The sequence below is a fragment of the Cetorhinus maximus genome, chromosome 1, assembly GCF_964194155.1.
Source record: "Cetorhinus maximus chromosome 1, sCetMax3.hap1.1, whole genome shotgun sequence".
Lineage (NCBI taxonomy): Eukaryota > Metazoa > Chordata > Chondrichthyes > Lamniformes > Cetorhinidae > Cetorhinus > Cetorhinus maximus.
The window spans coordinates 2080837-2099718 of NC_135879.1; the positions used below are offsets into that span (position 1 = coordinate 2080837).

General features: G+C 43.6%; 1 protein-coding gene across 3 annotated transcripts in view; it reads left to right on the top strand.

The window, feature by feature from the left end:
- Positions 1 to 18882, top strand: part of LOC144694479 (protein phosphatase 3 catalytic subunit alpha) — a 324803-nt gene that overhangs the window by 124330 nt on the left and 181591 nt on the right. For 2 of the 3 annotated variants that reach the window (XM_078564995.1, XM_078565086.1), the window contains exon 2: positions 978 to 1178. In XM_078564995.1, the coding sequence (XP_078421121.1) occupies positions 978 to 1178 (201 nt within the window). Of the gene's footprint in view, positions 1 to 977; positions 1179 to 10556; positions 10628 to 18882 lie in introns of those variants that run through there. The other variant, XM_078565169.1, reaches the window with a different exon arrangement.

Sequence of the window (18882 nt, forward strand, 5' to 3'; positions counted from 1 at the left end):
AACAGTACTATCAGGAAAAAAGAAAGATGTGTTCCCCTATGTGAGCCTGAATAGACATTGGAGTAAAATGGAAAACTCCAGAAATTGCATAACTGTTATATTGTTAACCTTGGATTATTCTTTGTGTATCTCAGCTCAGGTTGCGCTTTCTCTGTATCAGGTCGATGTTGTTGGGAGACTTGTATCAGTGGCTTCAAGCACGTTCCTTCTGGAAAGAGTGAATGTAGAACCTACTGATCTGAATTACTGGACTCCCAGTAGAATGGATTCATCACTGAACTCCCAGTACAATGTGTTGATAACTGAACTCCCAGTCCCATGTGTCGATCACTCCTTCTCCCATTGAAAGAAAGACACACTTGCATTTAAATAGCACCTTTCATGATCTCAGGATACTCCAATGTGATTCGCAATCAATAAAATACTTTTGAAGTGTAGTTGCTATTGTAATGGCGGAAATGCAGCAACCAATTTGTGCACAGCAATCTTCCAAAACACTAATGTAATAATGCCCAGAAAATCTTTTTTTCTAAAGTAAGATGGGTTGGCTGATAAGTATTGGCCAGAACATTGTGAGGAGCTTCCCTGCTCTTTGGAGTTGTACAATGGAAACTTTTACCTCCACTTGGGAGGGCATATGGAGTCTTGATTTAGCATCTCATCTGAAAGATAGTACCCCGGACAGTGCAGCACTCCTTCAGTGCTACATTGGGAGTGTCAGCCTACATTTTGTGTTCAAATCTTTGGAGTGGGACTTGAACCCTCAACTTTCTGTCTCTGGAGAGCCACAGCTGGCATGAAATTGCATATGAAGGGGCTTGAAGGAACTTCTTTTTCATTTTATCCTGCAAATGTTTAGTAAATAGTGCCTCAAAAATAATTAAGGGAATAAGACATTATAATTATTGGGTTGAAAACCAGGTATTTAGTGGTTTTGTGCCATGCATGGTAACATTGTGTTCCCTTTTCCCCCACAGCTGTTCCCTTCCCTCCCAGCCACCGGTTGACGATCAAGGAGGTCTTTGACCATGATGGGAAGCCTCGTGTGGATGTGCTTAAGGGTCATCTTACTAAAGAGGGTCGAGTGGAGGAGGCTGTGGCAATGAGGATTATAACAGAAGGAGCATCCATTCTCCGTCAAGAGAAGACTATGCTGGACATTGAAGCACCAGTCACAGGTGAGTTATTTTGAGAGTACGAGGGTATTAGTTTATATTCAGTGTCTGATTTGTACTGTTGGATGATGTAAATGACACCACACAACACTAGGTAAAGTAATTGGCCCAGACCTTCCAGTTGCCGGATTGCCGGGGACCAGATGTACCCCACCTAAGGTGCATTCCTGGACCCTGTGAAAGTCCCAATGTGCTGACTCCATGGGAATTGCCCCGGGCAGTTTGAACTCATGCTTGGCAATTCCCCAGTTCCCCGGGACCCTCCAATAAAGTCTCCGATTCTTGAGTTAGAATTGGAGACTTTGGATGGTTCTGACTTAGTTACCTGTATAGTTGCTCAGGAAATGTTAGTCAGAATAATCCCAATCTAACTCCTGGGTAGCTATACAACTGACCACTCCCAACACCCGTCCTCCATCCCCACCGCCACCCCCTCCCAATCACTCACACTGACCTCCCTGACATTCCCCCACAACTACCCCCCCTTCCCGATCCGACCTGACTCGTCTCCACCAACCAATTCCACCCGACATACAACTCACCACCCTACTCAGTTGCCATCCTACCCTCTTACCCTTTTACCTCACCCACCCTATCCCACTTACACAGCTACAAATTCACCATTTCGCTCACCCATACACTCGTACATTCACTAACACACTGAGGGATTTTTGGGACATTTTAAACTCTTTACTTACCAGAGTATGGTGGCTAGTTCTGTAAAAAGACGTGGCTTCTGTGCAGGTTCTGTCTGCTGCTCCCTCTGAGGTTTCCTGCACTGAGTGAGTTTTGCAGGATCCTCCACTGGAGGACGAATCGGGGGAAGGTAAGTGGGTAGTTTTGTGCCTGATCGGGAAACAGAGGTCCCCGGCCCGATTGGAAGATTTGGGCCATTATCCTCATTGTTAATTGCTGCTCCTGAACAGCACCATTCTTGACAACACAGTAAAGCTTGACAGATTCCTGTGTTTCTGTAAACTGCACAGCCTGCAATCAGGAACATTGTGAGCAGTGTATGCAATGATGTTTAACTCTGAGTTTTCAGATGAGGTGGTTTCGCTTTTGGTGTTTTCTCGGCTGGTGTACTGGACACCTGAAGGTAAACCAGTAACTTGTTACACGAAAAGATCTTGCATTTCTATAGCACCTTTCACCTCTCCGGATGTTCCAAAGCTCTCTTCGGCTAATGGAGTACTTTTTCCAAGTGTCATCACCACTGTAATGCCAAGCCAACTCCTGCACAGCAGGATCCTGCGAACAGCAGTATGCCAATGATCAGATGATATGTTTTTGTGATGACCGGTTGAGGGATAAATATTGGCCAGGGCGCAGGGTTGAACTCCCCTGCTCTTCTTTGAAATAATGCCAAAGAATCATTTCCGTCCACTGCAGAGGACATGTTTCATCCAAAAGACAGCACCCCGGACGGAGCAGCACTTCCTCAGTATTGCCTTTCTGACGCTGAATTGTGGGCTTGAGACTATGGAGTGGTACTCGATCCCGCATCCTTCTGATGTGGGGGACAGAGTGTGACCTGCTGAGCCATAGCTGACACAGTCTGAATAGAGTTATAAGAAATAGGAGCAGGAGTAGGCCATTTGGCCCATCGAGCCTGCTCTACAAATCAATGAGATAGACTTGTAGGTTGTAGAGGTTTGGTGCTGTAGCACAGAGGTGACTATCAATCTTCCAGTCGGTGATAAACACAGAGGAGTTTGGTTCCTCTGACTGTAGTTGTGGTAGGTCCACAGAAAGGACAGAGAATTGGAGCGTGAGTTAATGATCTGTTGTATAATAAAAAACAGAAAATGCTGAAAACACTCAGCAGGTTAGGAAGTATCTGTGGAGAGAGAAACAGAGTTAAAGTTCAGATCTGTTACCTATCATCAGAATGTGAGAGGCTAACTCTGTTTCTCTCTTGAACTACTGAATATTTCCAGCATTATCTGCTTTTGTTTCAGATTTCCAGCATCTGCAGAGTTTTGCTTTATTTATTGTGTCGTCTTATGACTTATGAAACTAGAATTGACAAAGGGAAGGTAATGGGTCTTCCAGCATCCCAACCAGGAGGCACGAGGAGGTAAATTCCAGACTCTTGTGCTCCAGAAGAAGAAGAAAAGACATTGCTAATATATATGGTACCAAGCACTGAGGTAAGAAGGGGGATGTGGTCCTGCAGACAGAATTTAGGGATCCAGGTAGGAAATTAGCAAGCAGGACCTCTAAAGTAGTAATCTCTGGATTACTCCCAGTGCCACGTGCCAGTGAGGACAGAAATAGGAGAATAAGGCAGATGAATGTGTGGCTGGAAAGATGGAGCAGGAGGGAGGGCTTTAGATTCCTGGGACACTGGGACTGGCTCTGGGGGAGATGGCGCCTGTACAAGCCGGACGGGTTGCACCTGAACAGAGCTGGGACTGAGTTCCTTGTGGGGCGTTTTGCTGGTGCTGTTGGGAGGGCTTTAAATTAACTCGGCAGGGGTGTTGGAACCAGGAGAGAATATTAAAGAGTAATATCAAGGTGTACAAAATAATGGGAGACAGATAGCACTGGAATACTGAATAGTAAGTTAATAGGTGGAGTCGGAGTGAGGGAGAAAGTAATGAGAAAGTAAATCAGGGTTATGCTGCATGGATATGAACGCACGGAGTATAGTAAATGAGATTGATGAGTTCCGGGCGCAGATTGCCATGCAGAATTACGATGTTGTGGCGATAACAGAGAATCTGGCTCAAGGAAGGGCAGGACTGGATGTTAAATATTCCCGGCTGCAAGGTGTTCAGGAAAGATAGGGCAGGAAGAAAAGGAGGGGCGGGGAGGGGGCGGGGGCGGGGGCAGGGCAGCGGGTGGTGGTATTGGTTAAGGAGAGCTTTGCAATGCTGGAGAAAGGGGATGTCCCAGAGGGTTCAAGGACAGAATCAATTTGGCTCGAGCTAAGGGACAAAAAGGGAGCAATTACATTGCTCGGTGTAGTCTATAGACCGGCAAATAGTGAGAAGGACGTAGAAGAACAAATCTGCAGGGAAATTATAGAGAGGCACAAACATTATAGGGCAGTTATAATGTGGGACTTTAATTAACCGAATGTAGACTGGGACAGTGGTAGTGTAAAGGGTGGAGAGGGGCAAAAGTTCCGAGATTGTGTTGAGGAGAATTTTCTACAGCAGTATGTGTCCAATCCAACAAGAAAAGATGCACTGTTTGACCTGGTTCTTGGAAATGAGGTGAGCCAAGTAGATCAAGTGTCAGTGGGGGAACATTTAGGAGACAGTGATCGTTGTATCATAGGGTTTAGGATGACGGTAGAAAAGGACAATGGGCAACCCAGTGGAAGAATAATTAACTGGGGGCGAGCGGACTTCAATGGGACAGGAACGGAGCTGGGCCGGATAGACTGGAACCAAAGGTTGGCGGGCGGGAAAAACAGGAACTGAACAATGGGCTACCTTCAAAAAAGAAATGGTTCGGGCAGAGTCAAGGTCTATTCCCTCAAAAGGGAAGGGTAGGACACACAAATCCAGAGCTCCCTGGATGAAAAAAGAGATAGAAATTAAAATAAAGTACAAAAAGTGTGCTTATAACAGGTGTCAGGTAGAAAATACAGCTGAACGCCAAGCTGAGTACAGAAGGTTCAGAGGGGAGGTGAAGAAGCAGACACGAGAAGCGAAGAGGGATTATGAGAAAAGACTGGCAGCCAATATAAAGGGGAATCCCAAAGTCTTCTGTAGGCACATAAATAGTTAAAGGAGGAGTAGGGCTAATTAGGGACCAAAATGGAGGATTTACACAAGGAGACAGGGGCCATGGCTGAGGTGTTAAATGAATACTTTGCATCTGTCTTTACCAAGGAGGTAGATGCTGCCCAGGCCATGGTGACAGATGAGGAAACTCTGTCATTAGAAGGATTCAAAATTGCTAAGGAGATGGTATTAGATAAACTGTTGGTACTTAAAGTTGATAAGGCACCAGGACCGGATGATATGCATCCAAGGATATTGAAGTGGAAGTTGCAGGGGCATTACCCATAATCTTTCAGTCTTTCCTAGACTCAGGGGAGGTGCCAGAGGACTGGAGAATTCCAAACATTACGCCCTTGTTCAAAAAAAGTTGTAAAAATAAACCCAGCAATTACAGACCAGTCAGTTTAACTTCAGTGGTGGGGAAGCTTCTAGAAACAATTATTCGGGATAGAATTAATAGACTCATGGAAAAATATGGGTTGATTAGGAAGAGCCAGCATGGATTTCTCAAAGGAAAATCATGTTTAACTTTGTTGGAGTTTTTTGAAGTGGTAACAGAGAGGGTTGATGAGAGTAATGTTGTTGACGTGGTGTACGTGGACTTCCAAAAGGCATTTGATACAGTGCCACACAACAGACTTGTGACAAAAGTTATAGCTCATGGAATACAAGGGACAGGAAGAATGTGGAAACAAAATTGGCTGAGTAATAGGAAACAGCAAGTAATGGTTAGTGAATATTTTTTGGGCTGAAGGAAGGTTTGTAGTGGAGTTCCCCAGGGGTCGGGAATTGGGACCCTCGCTTTTCCTGATATATATTAATGGTCTAGATCTTGGTGTGCAGGGGACAATTTCAAAGTTTTCAGATGATACAAAACTTGGAAGCATTGTAAACTGTGAGGAGGATAGTGTAGAACTTCAAAAGCTCAAAGACAAGTTGGTGGAGTGGGCAGATAGGAGGCAGATGAAGGGAGACAAAAAACAGGTAACTCTAGGCCAGTTACTTAACATCTGTCATTGGGAAAATGTTAGAGTCTATTGTAAAGGATGTAATAGCAGAGCAATTAGAAATGCATAATACAATCGAGCAGAGTCAGCATGGCTTCCTGAAGGGGAAATCATGCCTGAAAAATTTAGTAGAACTCTTTGAGGAGGTAACAAGCAGGATAGATAAAGGGGAACCAGTAGATGTAATATATTTAGATTTCCGAAAGGCTTTCGATAAGTTAGCACACATAAGGCTACATAATAAAATAAGAACCCAGGGTGTTGGGGGTCGTATATTAGCATGATAGGGGACTGGCTAACTTATAGAAGACAGAGAGTTAGGATAAGGGGGGCATTTTCAGGATGGCAATCTGTAACTAGTGGCATACCACAGGGATCAGTGCTGGGGCCACAATTATTTACAATATATACTAATGACTTAGATGAGGGAAATGTATGTACTATCACCAAGTTTGCGGATGACACAGAATTAGGTGGGAAGGCAAGTGGTGAGGATGACACAAGGAGTCTACAGAGGGATATAGACAGGTTAAGTGAGTGGGCAAAAACTTGGCAGATGGAATATAATGTGGGAAAATGTGAGGTTATGCACTTTAGCAGAAAGAATAGAGGAGCTGAATATTATTTAAATGGAGAAAGACTGAAGAAAGCTGCAGCACAGAGGGATTTGGGAGTCTTCATGCATGAATCACAAAAAGTTAACATACAAGTTCAACAGGTAATAGGGAAGGCAAACGGAATGTTGATCTTTATTTCAAAGGGAATGGACTATAAAAATAGGGAAGTCTTGCTAAAACTATACAAGGCACTAGTTAGACCACATCTAGAATAATGTGAACATTTTTGGTTCCCTTATCTAAGGAAAGATATACTGGCATTGGAGGCAGTCCAGAGAATGTTCACTAGGTGGATCCCGGGGGTGGAGAGATTTTTTTATGAGGAGAGGTTGAGTAGGTTGGGCCTGTACTCACTGGAGTTTAGAAGAATGAGAGGCGTCCTTATTGAAACATATAAGATTCTTAGGGGGCTTGGCAGGGTAGATGCTGAGAGGTTGTTTCCCTTTGTGGGAGAGTCTAGGACCAGAGGGCATAATCTCAGAGTAAGGGGTCGCCCATTTAAAACAGAGATGAGGAGGAATTTCTTCTTTGAGGCGGTGAATCTGCGGAATTCTCTACCGCAGAGGGCTGTAGATGCTGAGTCATTGGGTATATTCAAGGCTGAGATAAACAGATTTTTAACCAGTAAGGAAATCAAGGGTTATGGGGAAAAAGGCAGGAAAGTGGAGTTGAGGATTATCAGATCAGCCATGATCTCATTGAATGTCGGAGCAGACACGATGGGCTGAATGGCCTACTTCTGCTCCTACATATTATGATCAATGTAGAGAAGTGTGAGGTGATTCATTTTGGTAGGAAGAACATGGAGAGACAATATAAAATAAGGGGAACAACTCTAAAGGGTGTGCAGGAGCAGAGGGACCTAGGTGTATATGAGCATAAGTCATAAAGATGGCGGGACAGGTGGAGAGAGCAGTTAATAAAGCATATAGTATCCTGGGCTTTATTAATAGGGGCATAGAGTACAAGAGCAAGGAGGTTATACAGAATTTGTATAGGACACTAGTTAGACCTCAGGTTGAGTATTGTATACGGTTATGTAGGAAGGATGTGAATGCATTGGAGAGAGAGCAGTAGAGGTTTACAAAGATGATTCGAGGGATGAGAAACTTCAGTTATGAAGATAAATTGGAGAAGTTGGGACAGTTTTCCTTGGAGAAGAGAAGACTAAGGGGAGATTTGATAGAGATGTTTAAAATCATGAGGGGACTGGACAGAGTAGATAGGGAGAAACTTGCCGCTCGTCAAAGGATCAAGAACGAGATTTAAAGTGATTTACAAAAGAAACAAATGTGACGTGACATTTTCACACAACAAGTGGTTCGGGTCTGGAATGCACTGTCTGGAAATGTGATGGAGGCAGGTTCAATTGAGACATTCAAGAGGGGATTAGATGATTACTTGAATAGAAACAATGTGCAGGAGTACGGAGAAAAGGCAGGGCAATGACACTAGGTCATAATGCTCATTCAGAGAGCTGGTGCAGACAGGATGGGCCGAATAGCCTCCTGTGCTGTTAAAATTCTGAGATTCTGTGATATGTTGAAATGGAAAGCTATTGTAGATTTGTGCAAATGCTGTTGATTGAGCATAGGTGGTGGATGAGTGAACTGGTAGGGGGAAAGTATCTGGTTGGCTAACAGCAGAACAGCAAAGTTATGAAACTTGGCTAATTTGGTCAATTAACAGCAGTAAACACTGCAACAACAATAACTTGTGATAATATAGCACATTTAACAAAGTAAAAAGTTAAAAAAAAATCAAGCAAAATTTGCCACATGAGATATTGGACAGATACATGTTTTAAGGAGCACCTTAAAGGAAGAGAGAGGGATGGAGAGGGTTAGGGAGGGAATCCCAGAGTTTAGGGCCCTTGGCTGCTAAAAGCAATGCTGCCAATGGTGGAGGGATTCAAATTGGGGATGCACAAGAGGCCAGAAGAGGAGGCGTGCAGAAATCTTGGAGGGCTGTAGAAGTGGAGGAGGTTACACAGATAGGGAGGGACTTGGAAACTAGGGTGAAAATTTTAAGATCGAGATGGTGCCAGATTGGGTGCCAATGTAGGTTTCGAATTTCAAACTGGAAATTTTGATACAGCGTAAAGCCTTATCCATTTGTCTGCAGCTGTAGTTTGGGGTGGCCTTGTGTTGCAGAGTGATTTTGTTGAGTCATTTGTTTCTGACTTTACTGGAGATCTATTAATGGTAATGTAATCGGGAGTACGTGTTCTAGTCACAACGCCCTGGCCATCGTTGGCAGGCTTGATGAACCAGCTGGTCTTTTCCTATTTTTTACACACATGTTATGCAAGTGGTCAGACTACACAGTGTCCTGTGACCACAATATAAATAAGATGTAGAGTCACTGGAGATGGTGCAGAAGAGATTCACAAGGCTGATGCTAAGACTACAGTATCAGGAAAGATTGAACAGGCCAGAGCCCTTTTTCAAGAAACATTGCCTGATTGAGGTCTTTAAGATTATGAAAGGTTTGATGTAGGGAAGATGTTTTCACTTGTCATGGAGTGCAAAATTAGGCGCTATAAATACAAGATAATGACTAATAAATCCAATCCGGAATTCAGGAGAAACTTCTTTACCCCGAGAGTGGTGAGAATGTGGAACTCACTGCCGCAGGGAGTATTTGAGGTGAATAGTATGGATACATTTAAGGGGAAGCTGGATAAACACATGGGGGAGAAAGGAATAGAAGGAGATGTGGATAGGATGGGAAGAAACATGTGGAGCATAAACACTGGCATGGACCAGTTGGGCCAATTGGCCTGTTTCTGTACTGTAACATGACTGCCCACAGCTGTGGAGTAACGCTGAGTTGTTTGAAGCGATGCAAGGTGTCTGGTGTAATATTTGAGCTGCACGTTTTGCATCACTGCCCTGCATTCTCCTAGAGATGGTGGAAGGCCAGCAGTATAACTCCAGCCTGCTATATGTGGTTCAGCATGGGGCGTGCGATGTCTCGATGGTGCAGAGCTGCAAACAGTGGCAAACGTTTTAAAGATCAAAGACAGATGGCCCACTGGATTGCTTTTAATTTTCTGTTACAGGAAAGCTGATTAATTAGATATTTCACTGGCAATCTGAGGCCAATTAGTCTGAGCTCAAACTACATGTGGACAGAGAACGCCTGAGCAAGGGTTGTAAGACTGTAACAGTGCAACTCATTCATTCATACATCACAGAAGGAAGCCATTCGGCCCATCATACCCGTGTTGACTCTATGAAAGTTAGTCTTTCCCATGACCCGACAAATTTTTTCCTTCCTATATATTTATTCAGTTCCCTTTTGCTGTTACTATTGAATCTGTCTCACCACCTGTTCAGACACTGCATCCCAGATCACAACTTGCTGCATGGAAAAAAAAAAATCACTTCATCTTTCCTCTGGCTTGTTTGCCAACAATCTTCGATTTCTGTCCCCTGGTCATTGACCTCCTGTCAAGCGAAACGGTTTCTCCTTATTTACAGCATAAAAATCCTTCATAATTTTGAACTCCGCTATTAAATCTCCTCTTAACCCTCTCCGCTCTAAGGAGAACAATCCCAGCTTCTCCAGTCTCTTCACATTAACAGAAGTTCCTCATCCCTGGGACTGTTCTAGTGAATCTCCTCTGCACCCTCTCCAAGACCCTGACATTTTACCTAAAGTGTGGAGCCCAGGATTGGAGATAGTCCTCCAGCTGAGACCTAACCAGTGGTTTAGTACAGGTTTACCATAACTTCCCTGCTTTTGTAGCTCTCAGCAGGACCATTCAGCCCATCAGCCCTATGTTGGTGTTTTCCCCACCTGAGCTATCTAGTCTAATCTTTCTTACTTGATAAGTTCCCATTCAACAACAATACTAAATACTGTTATTTGTATAAAACTTTTATTTCCTGTGTTTTCCAAGATGTATTTGATTTTCTTTTTAGAGTTAATTTATTCCCATTTAAAAATAAATAATGGCCTTTACTAATGGTAATAATTTTCACATTCTAGCCACCATCATGTGAAGTATTTTTTCCAACTTGCCCCTCATTTGTTTCTGTGCTGCCTCGTTACTGATGATCTGATAGTTTAGAAGATAGAAGGTGAGTGATTTAATGTCAGCACAATCAGAATTCAAATGCTGCCATTTATTTGTGTATTTCTTTAAAAAAAATATTCTTCTGAATAATTCTAGCTGTAGAGCTTGGGGTGGTATAGACTAGACAAAAGGCGAAAGGACAAACTTATATTTATATAGCATCTTTCACAACCTTGTGATATCCCAAAACACTTTTGTATTTGTTCATGGGATGTGGGGGCCACTGGCAAGGCCAGGATTTGTTCACCAACCCTAATTGCTCTTGAGAAGGTGGTGGTGAGCTGCTAATGGATTATTAATGTAGTGTGGTCACTGTTGTATCGGCAAATATGACCACCAACTGGAACACAGCTGTGAGTGAATGGTTGAGGGAGGAATGTTGGCCAGATCACTGGGACAATCCTCTGCTGCTGGTGCCATCTCCCTCAATGAAACTAACGGGTGTGAAATATGAAGCAGTGCATTAAGGCACTTGGGTCTGTGACATATTGTCATGGCAAAGTACAGGGAGCCCTTTTCTGCATTTAGCCCGCGCAGGGTGTTTAGATGTTGTGTGCTATGTAGAATATTAATTTGTAATGTCATCTCCTGGAGAACATTAAGAAAATACCATTTTGTGCTAAACAAAGGACACTAGCATAGAGTAGCCACTGAGTTCCAGTAGTGAAGGCCACAAGCTACTTTAGATAATCATAGAACAGTGTAACACAGGAGAAGGCCATTCAGCCCATTGAGTTTGAGAAGCAATTTGTCAGCCCTACTGTTCAAACCTAAACACAGGGCACAGACCCATTGCACTTTCTCTAAATAATAAATCAGGTCCAGCATTTCAGCAACTGTTTTTTTCAGTCGCTACATTACAAAATGCCACAGTAAATACAGTCAGATAGAGATCTCGGAAACTGCTTAAATTGAAGATTGAGCAGAATTGCTTTAACAGATGCAAAGCCAAAGTAACCAGCTTTGAGAATCATTTTGGTTGAGAATCAAAATGTGCATTGGTAGAGGTGAGATGTTTAAAAAAAAACAGTAGGCTTGTAGATGGCAGTGAGATTGAGCCAAAGAAATTATTGCAGCTGATGCCAAGATGGGAGGTTATAGAAATATTTGAGGATCTTGCAGTACTGTCAAATGAGTTACTTGCACCAGTCTGCATAAGTGAAAACTTTGGCTTGGGAACCTGCTGTTTGAGCCGAGATTCATTTTAGAATTCTTTACGAGGAAGGGAGTATCTACAGGCAACATGAGTGTAGATTCAGCGAGGCTGCCCTCTCAGAACTGAGCTAAGCGAAAGTCATGGAATCTGGGCTGGAGTTTCCATCCCTATCTCCACCCTGCACCAGAGTTGAGACCATAACCAGATCAACCATGATCTTATTGAATGGCGTAGCAGGCTCGAAGGGTTGAATGGCCTACTCCTGCTCCCAAGTCCTGTGATGCGACCTCACAACACTCTAAGGCAGGAACACCCTCACTGAAATTTTCCTGTACACCAGATGAGATGCAGCCTATCAATTTTCAGAGGAATTATAGAGGACTTAAGTGAGGGTTTTAAGCGATATTTATAGGAACTCTCAAATCCAAGAGCCTGGATCGAATTCAGGACGATAGTGAATGATTGATTGATGGAGGAGTAATGCACGAATTAAGAGAATTTACAGCTTTCGTGAGAAAATGCTTAAGAGTATTTTACCCCATCCCATTAATACTTGTCCAAAAAAACCAAGAGATTGTAAGGAAATATCAGCCTAGTTGAACCTTAAACCTTGCAAACTCCTGGCTGAGTCTCAAGAACCTGTTCCATTAACACTGGTGATGATGTAGTGGAAAGCAGCTCATACTCATCGTAAAGGACCAAACTTGCTGCTACTTGTGACACCAGCTTTGGAGAAAACTATGTGCTGAATAGTAGCGATGGACAGTATCCACCACAGAGAATTACACCATATTTCCAGTACAGGAACAGACTGTTTGCGCCTACTGGTCTGTGGTGGCATTTCTGCTCCACACGAGCTTCCCCATCCCTCTTCATCTCACCCTGTCAGTCTGTTCTTCTTTTCCTGCCTCATTGGTGTGTTTACTTGTATCTAGTTTCCTCTTAAATGCAGCCAGGAAATTTGCCTTAACCACTCCCTGTGGCACGCACAATCTGGTATCTCCTTGGAAGTCTTTATTGGACCTTCTACTGTGCCTTTATATTTTTGTTATAATAGGAAGATCAGAATTGTTGGCAGTACGCCTGGTGTGGCCTGGCCCAAAGCTCTATGCAAGTTTAACATAAATTCTCTGCTTTTCAACTGTAGCCCTCTAGAACACAGAGGCTAGGCCAGCTAAAGATGACAGGTCCTCGTTCCTAGAGTTAGGGAATCAGTGGTTTTTTTATAATGACCTGCAGTCTCAGTGGCCGGGTGCCAACCCACCCATTATTCAATTTAAAATCACTAAGCAACTGTTCGCCTTAGAGCAGGGAAGGTTCAGAGGAGGTTTGATCGAGGTGCACAGAATCATGGGTGGTTTTGATAGGATAAATAAGGTGAGTTTGTTTTTATCTGCAGGAGGGACACAGATTAAAGGTGATTGGCAAAAGAAGCAGAAGTGACATGAGGAAATTTTTTTTTTTTTACGCAGCACAGTTCTGATTTGGAGCGTGCTGCCTGAAAAGGTGATGGAGACAGATTCCATAATCATTTTCAAAACTGATTTGGATTTGAAGTTGAAAGGGGGGGAAAATGACATGGGTATGTGGAAAGAGCGAGGAGGTGGAATTAATTTAGATTGTTCTAACACAGTGCCTTCTGTAATCTATCCAATTCAATTTCACAATTTCCTAAGGGTGAGATTTGATTTCGGGACTTTTGGTTAGATTAGTACCATAAATGCTAAGCGACTGTGCATATAAACTAGTAATACTGAGCTAACCCTGAGGTCATGAGTTCAGCTACTTGAATAATATTGTGCTGTATTTAATGGTGAGTGGCGGTGGGGGGCATTTAATCAGGCCGGAGTGTGTGGATGGGGACTGCTGCCTTCCCACTATAGTCCCTATTAAGTCCGTGGCGTGAAGGCCTGTGGACAGCCTTCCTGTCCAACCGCCAATTGAGGCCCCTAAGTGGGCAATTAATGTTCACTTAGGGGCTTCATCCCACCGTTGCTGGTATAACACCGTGCAGGCAGCCTGTAAAGCAAACCCCGATCGAAGGACCTGGCATCGGGAAGCAGGGTGTTTGCGGAGGGCTGTCGTCCTGCCCTTGCTGCCAACCCGCCTCCGCCTGCCCTCCCCCGTGACCCGCCCTCCATCATCCTCCTCCTGTCATTGCTCACCCGTGACCAGGACCCCTGGCGGGTGTGTTACTGGCAGCAGCCACTGCCTCCTGGTGACGCCGCCAACTGATTGGCTGGCAGCTCTCAGTAGGTGGGATTCCGCACTGGGGTCCTTGATCCTGGGGAAGGCCCTCCGCTGCTGAGTTAAATACCTGATTGACACTTGGGGGAGGGAGGCGATGGTGTACTGATATTGTCACAGGACTGGTATTCCAGAGACCCAGGGTAACACTCTTGGGACCTGGGTTCAAATCCCACCACAGTAGATGGTGGAATTTGAATTCAGTAAATATCTGGAATTGATGATGACCATGAAACCATTGCCGATTGTCATAAAAACCCACCTGGTTCACTAATGTCCTTTAGGGAAGGAAATCTGCCGTCCTTACCTGGTCTGGCCTACATGTGACTCCAGACCCACAGCAATGTGGTTGACTCTTAAAAATGCCCTCTGAACAAGGGCAGTTAGGGATGGGCAATAAATGCTGGCCTAGCCAGTGATGCCCACATCCCATGAAAGAATAAAAACAAAAGTTAATATAGTGGGACTTGCTGAAAAGAGGCGACACAGGTCTCCCACTGGGCTCCCCAGCTGCTGAGCGAGACCCTCATCGCCAATGTTAAGTTCTGCTCATAGCCTGGGAATCGATCTTTCCTGCCAGGCATAGAAATGTGAGGAGTTTTCCAAAAGTAGTTATTATTTACTTTATATTAAGGCAAATATTCCCAATGCAGAAACTACATCTGATACACTTTAATGAGTACTATATTTTCAAACCTTATTACAAGATTCTGCTTGGAAGAACTTTTAAATTTTTATGTAACTTCCTTCAGGCTAAGTGTGCTAAAACCAAAGCGGGACATTTTTAATGCATTTTTATGTGCTTTTTGACAGATGCTGATTCCTTTCCCGACCATGTTGTATCTCATTTTCTTTTATTGAAAAATCTCGGGAGATAATAACGAGGTATTCGAGTGCTGGGCCAGAATTTCTTTACATCTGCTTAGTTTTTTTTTCTCAAGGATAAAAATCTGCATACTGCCCACGCAACAGCTTTTAACAGATGGTGGACACGTAGGGTGGTGTAATTTCGTGAATAGACCAGTGGCTTTGAGTTGTGCTATTCAATCTGTTGCCTGACCTACTGGATTTACAAGGACACAGTATGAAATAAGACACTTGATAAACTATAGCTTAATAATTTACTTCACAATGCAGAAGGGCTGAGGTCCTAGGTCAGGTTGGTGTAGTGATGTCCTTGTGCCCAGAGCAATAGTACAGGATTCCCAGTTTTCATTTCTTTAGAAATACTGGTTGCTATCACAGCAGCTGACCAATCTTTTACGCCCTGATTAAACTGCTCTCTCCTGATAACATGCCTCTCAAGCGTATTCAGTTGAGGGAGTTTTAGTTTTTGAACCTTTAAGAGCTCTGAAATCTCTTTAGAGTAACCAGGACTAAATCAAAGGGAGCCATTCTAATTTGGTACTGATGGTCGTTCTGGATAATTGTCTTCTAAGAAACGTTTTCCAAGCTGTTCCACCTTGAATTTAACTAACGCGAGTGTCTGCCAAGATGCTGAGTATTTGTTTTGATTTCATTCTAATGGACTCTGGCATTTAGAATGAATTTTAATGCTACATTCAACTGATTTCTGCAGGATCTGGTCATTGTCAACTTGTTTTCTTGGGGGCACTCTTACTATCGAGTGTGGTAGCCATTCGAAGACTTGAGCACGTTATCTAGGCTGTGTAGTACTGATGAAGTGCTGCAGTGTTGGGGGTGCCACCTTTCAGTTGAGGGTGCTACATCAAGGCTCCAGCTGCTTGCTCAGGGGAAATTTGGAAGGCACTATTCAACGAGGAGGATAGAATCCTTGCTAACATTCTGCCCTCATCATCTCAAACAGAATAACTCGTCATTTATCTTGTTTACTGTTCGTGAGACCTCACCTTGTGTGTAACTTGGCTGAATTTGGGCACTTCATTCATTCATGGGGTGTGGGTGCCGCTGGCTAGGCCAGCATTTATTGCCTATCCCTAATTGCCTTTGAGAAGGTGAGCCACCACAATGAAGTGCTGCAGCCTGTGTGATGTAGGTCCACCCACAGTGCTCTTAGGGAGGGATTCCCAGGATTTTGACTGTACTTGGATCAGTAAGGTTTGGTCAGACCCCATCTGGAGAATAACTTTCAATTTTGGACACAACCTCAGGAAAACTGTAAGCCTTGGAGAGGGAGCTGTGCAGATTTACTAGTAAGATACAAGGGTTCAACAATGAGGACAGATTGCATGAATTTAACCTGTATTCCCTTGAGTGTGGAAGATCTGAGGAATGATCTCATTGAGGTTTTGAAAAAAATAATTAAGGGAATCAATAGACTAGATACAAATAAACTATTCTTTCTGGTGGGGAAATGCAGAACTAGGCAATGAGTCAAGCCATTTGGGTGTGAAATCTAGAAGTATTTAGGCTTGTAAAAATCTGGAACGCTGTCCTTCTAAAGTTGTTGGGCTAATTGAAAACTTCAAGATGAAGAGTGATAGGTGTTAGGTAAGAGTATGAAAGGATAATGATGCAACGGTGGGTAAATGGAGTTCTGCTATTGATTAGTTGTAGGGAACAGGCTTGAGGGACTGAATGGCCTACATGTTCCTACAATTCTACATGGACTGTTGGAGTTCCTACATGGTCAACAATCCAAATGCAAATAGATTTTAAATTAGCCTCTTCAACAATAGAATGGGAAACTCTGCAAAATGTGATCCAGCAGCTGTCGACTTTGACATTGTACAGATAGAAAATCTCGCACCCCGTGCTGTCATATCCACGCACAATGTTTTTGATCACAAATAACATTTAAATATTTCTGAAAATGTGTGTGGCAAGCTATGAGTTTTTGTTACAAAGGGATTGGAGTGCAAGAGTAAAGTCTTACTCCAGTTGTATGGAGCCTTGGTGAGACCGCACCTGGAGTATTGTGTGTAGTTTTGATCTCCTTATCTAAGAAAGGATATGCTTAGAAGGAGTACAACGATGGTTCACCAGCCTGATTCCTGGGATGAGAGGATTGTCCTATGAGGAGACATTGAGTAGAATGGGCTGATACTTTCTGGAGTTTAGAAGAATAAGGGGGATCTCATGAATCTTAAGGGGCTTGACAATGGTGGGTAGATGGTGAGAGGCTGTTTTCCCTAGCTGAGGAGTCTAGAACTAGGGGTCTCAGGGCAAGAGGGTGACCATTTAAGACTGAAATGAGGAGAAATTTCTTCATTTAGAGGGTGGTGAATCTTTGGAACTCTCTGGCTGTGGAGGCCAGGTCATTGAGTGTATTTAAGACCGAGATAGATATGTTCTTGATTGGTAAGGGGATCAAAGGTTACGGGGAGAAGGCGAGAGAATGGGGTTGAGAAACTTATCAGCCATGATTGAATGGCGGAACAGACTCGATGGGCCGAATGGCCAATTTCTGCTCCTATGTCTTATGCCTTATGGTCTTATGGCCCACAGAGCCGTGGATATACTCAGTCATTGAGCATATTCAAAACAGAGGTTGGTGGACTTTTGGGAATTGAGGGATGTAGGGATAGTGCAGAAAGGTTGAGTTGAGGTAGATCACCAGAATTATTTTATTGGATAGCAGAGCATGCTCGAGGGGCTGAATGGCCTCCTCCTACTCATTTCTTATGTTGTTATGGCTGTTCATTTGGAGGAAACTCAATGTGGATTCTTAGTGAGTTTCCATCACTTCCATCTCTTAATTTTTGCTTTCCGATGGCAGCTGCCATTCACACCACCTCTAGACACATCTTTGTTTTCTTTACTCATCCCATTACCACTCTCTTTGGCTCTGCACCACCAACTCTTTTGTCATTTATATAGGATTACAAAGGGTATACGGCAGAGAAACAGGTCATTCGGCCCAGCCAGTTCATGCTGGTGCTTATGCCCCACTTGAGCCTCCTCCCATCTTTCCTCATCTAAATCTATCATTGTAACTCTCTATCCTCTTCTCCCTCATATTCTTGTCCAGCTTCGCCTTAAATGCACCTACACTATTCATTTCAACCACTCCCTGTGGTAGCGAGTTCCACATTCTCACCTCTCTCTGGGTAAAGAAGTTTCTTCTGAATTCCAGATTGAATTTCTCAGTGACTATCTTATATTAATGACCTCTAGTTCTGCTCTTCCCCACAAGAGGAAACATTCTCTCTGTATCCACTCGATCAAAACCTTTCAGAATTTTGAAGACCTCGATTAGGTCACCCCCCCTCCCCCGCCCCCCCGGCCACCCCAGCTTTCTTTTTTCAAGAGAAGAGAGACCCAGCCTGTCACTCCTTTCCTGAGATGTAAGCCCACATGTTTCTGGTATCACCCTTGTAAATCATCTCTGCACCCTCTCCAGTGTCTCTATATCTATATATGGACCAGAACTGCACACAGTGCTCTCAGTGTGGCCTGACCAAGATGCGATGCTGGTTTAACATAACTTCCCTACTTTTCAATTCTATCTCTCTAGGAATAAAACCCAGGGCTTGGTTTGGTTTTTTGTTGCTTTGCTAACCTGCAGAGTAACTTTTAGTGATTGTTGTGTTTGTTTTCCGAGGTCTCTTTGTCCCTCCACCCCATCCAGACTCACACCTTCCAAGTAGATTTCCCAATTCTTTTTACCAAAATGTGCTACCTCACTGTACTATCTGTGTTGAACTTCCATTTGACAATTATTCTCCCATTCTGCAAGTTTATTCATGCCCTCCTGTCACTTGTTACAGTAATGCCTCCTGTTTTCCACCCTCTCTCTGACCTTCTCTTTTGCTCTTTTTTCCACCCCTTCCCCATTTCACCTGCTTAACCCTATTACATCTCTAACTTTTCCCAGTCCTGATGAAAGGTCGTTGACCTGAAACGTTAACTCTGTTTCTCTCTCCACAGATGCT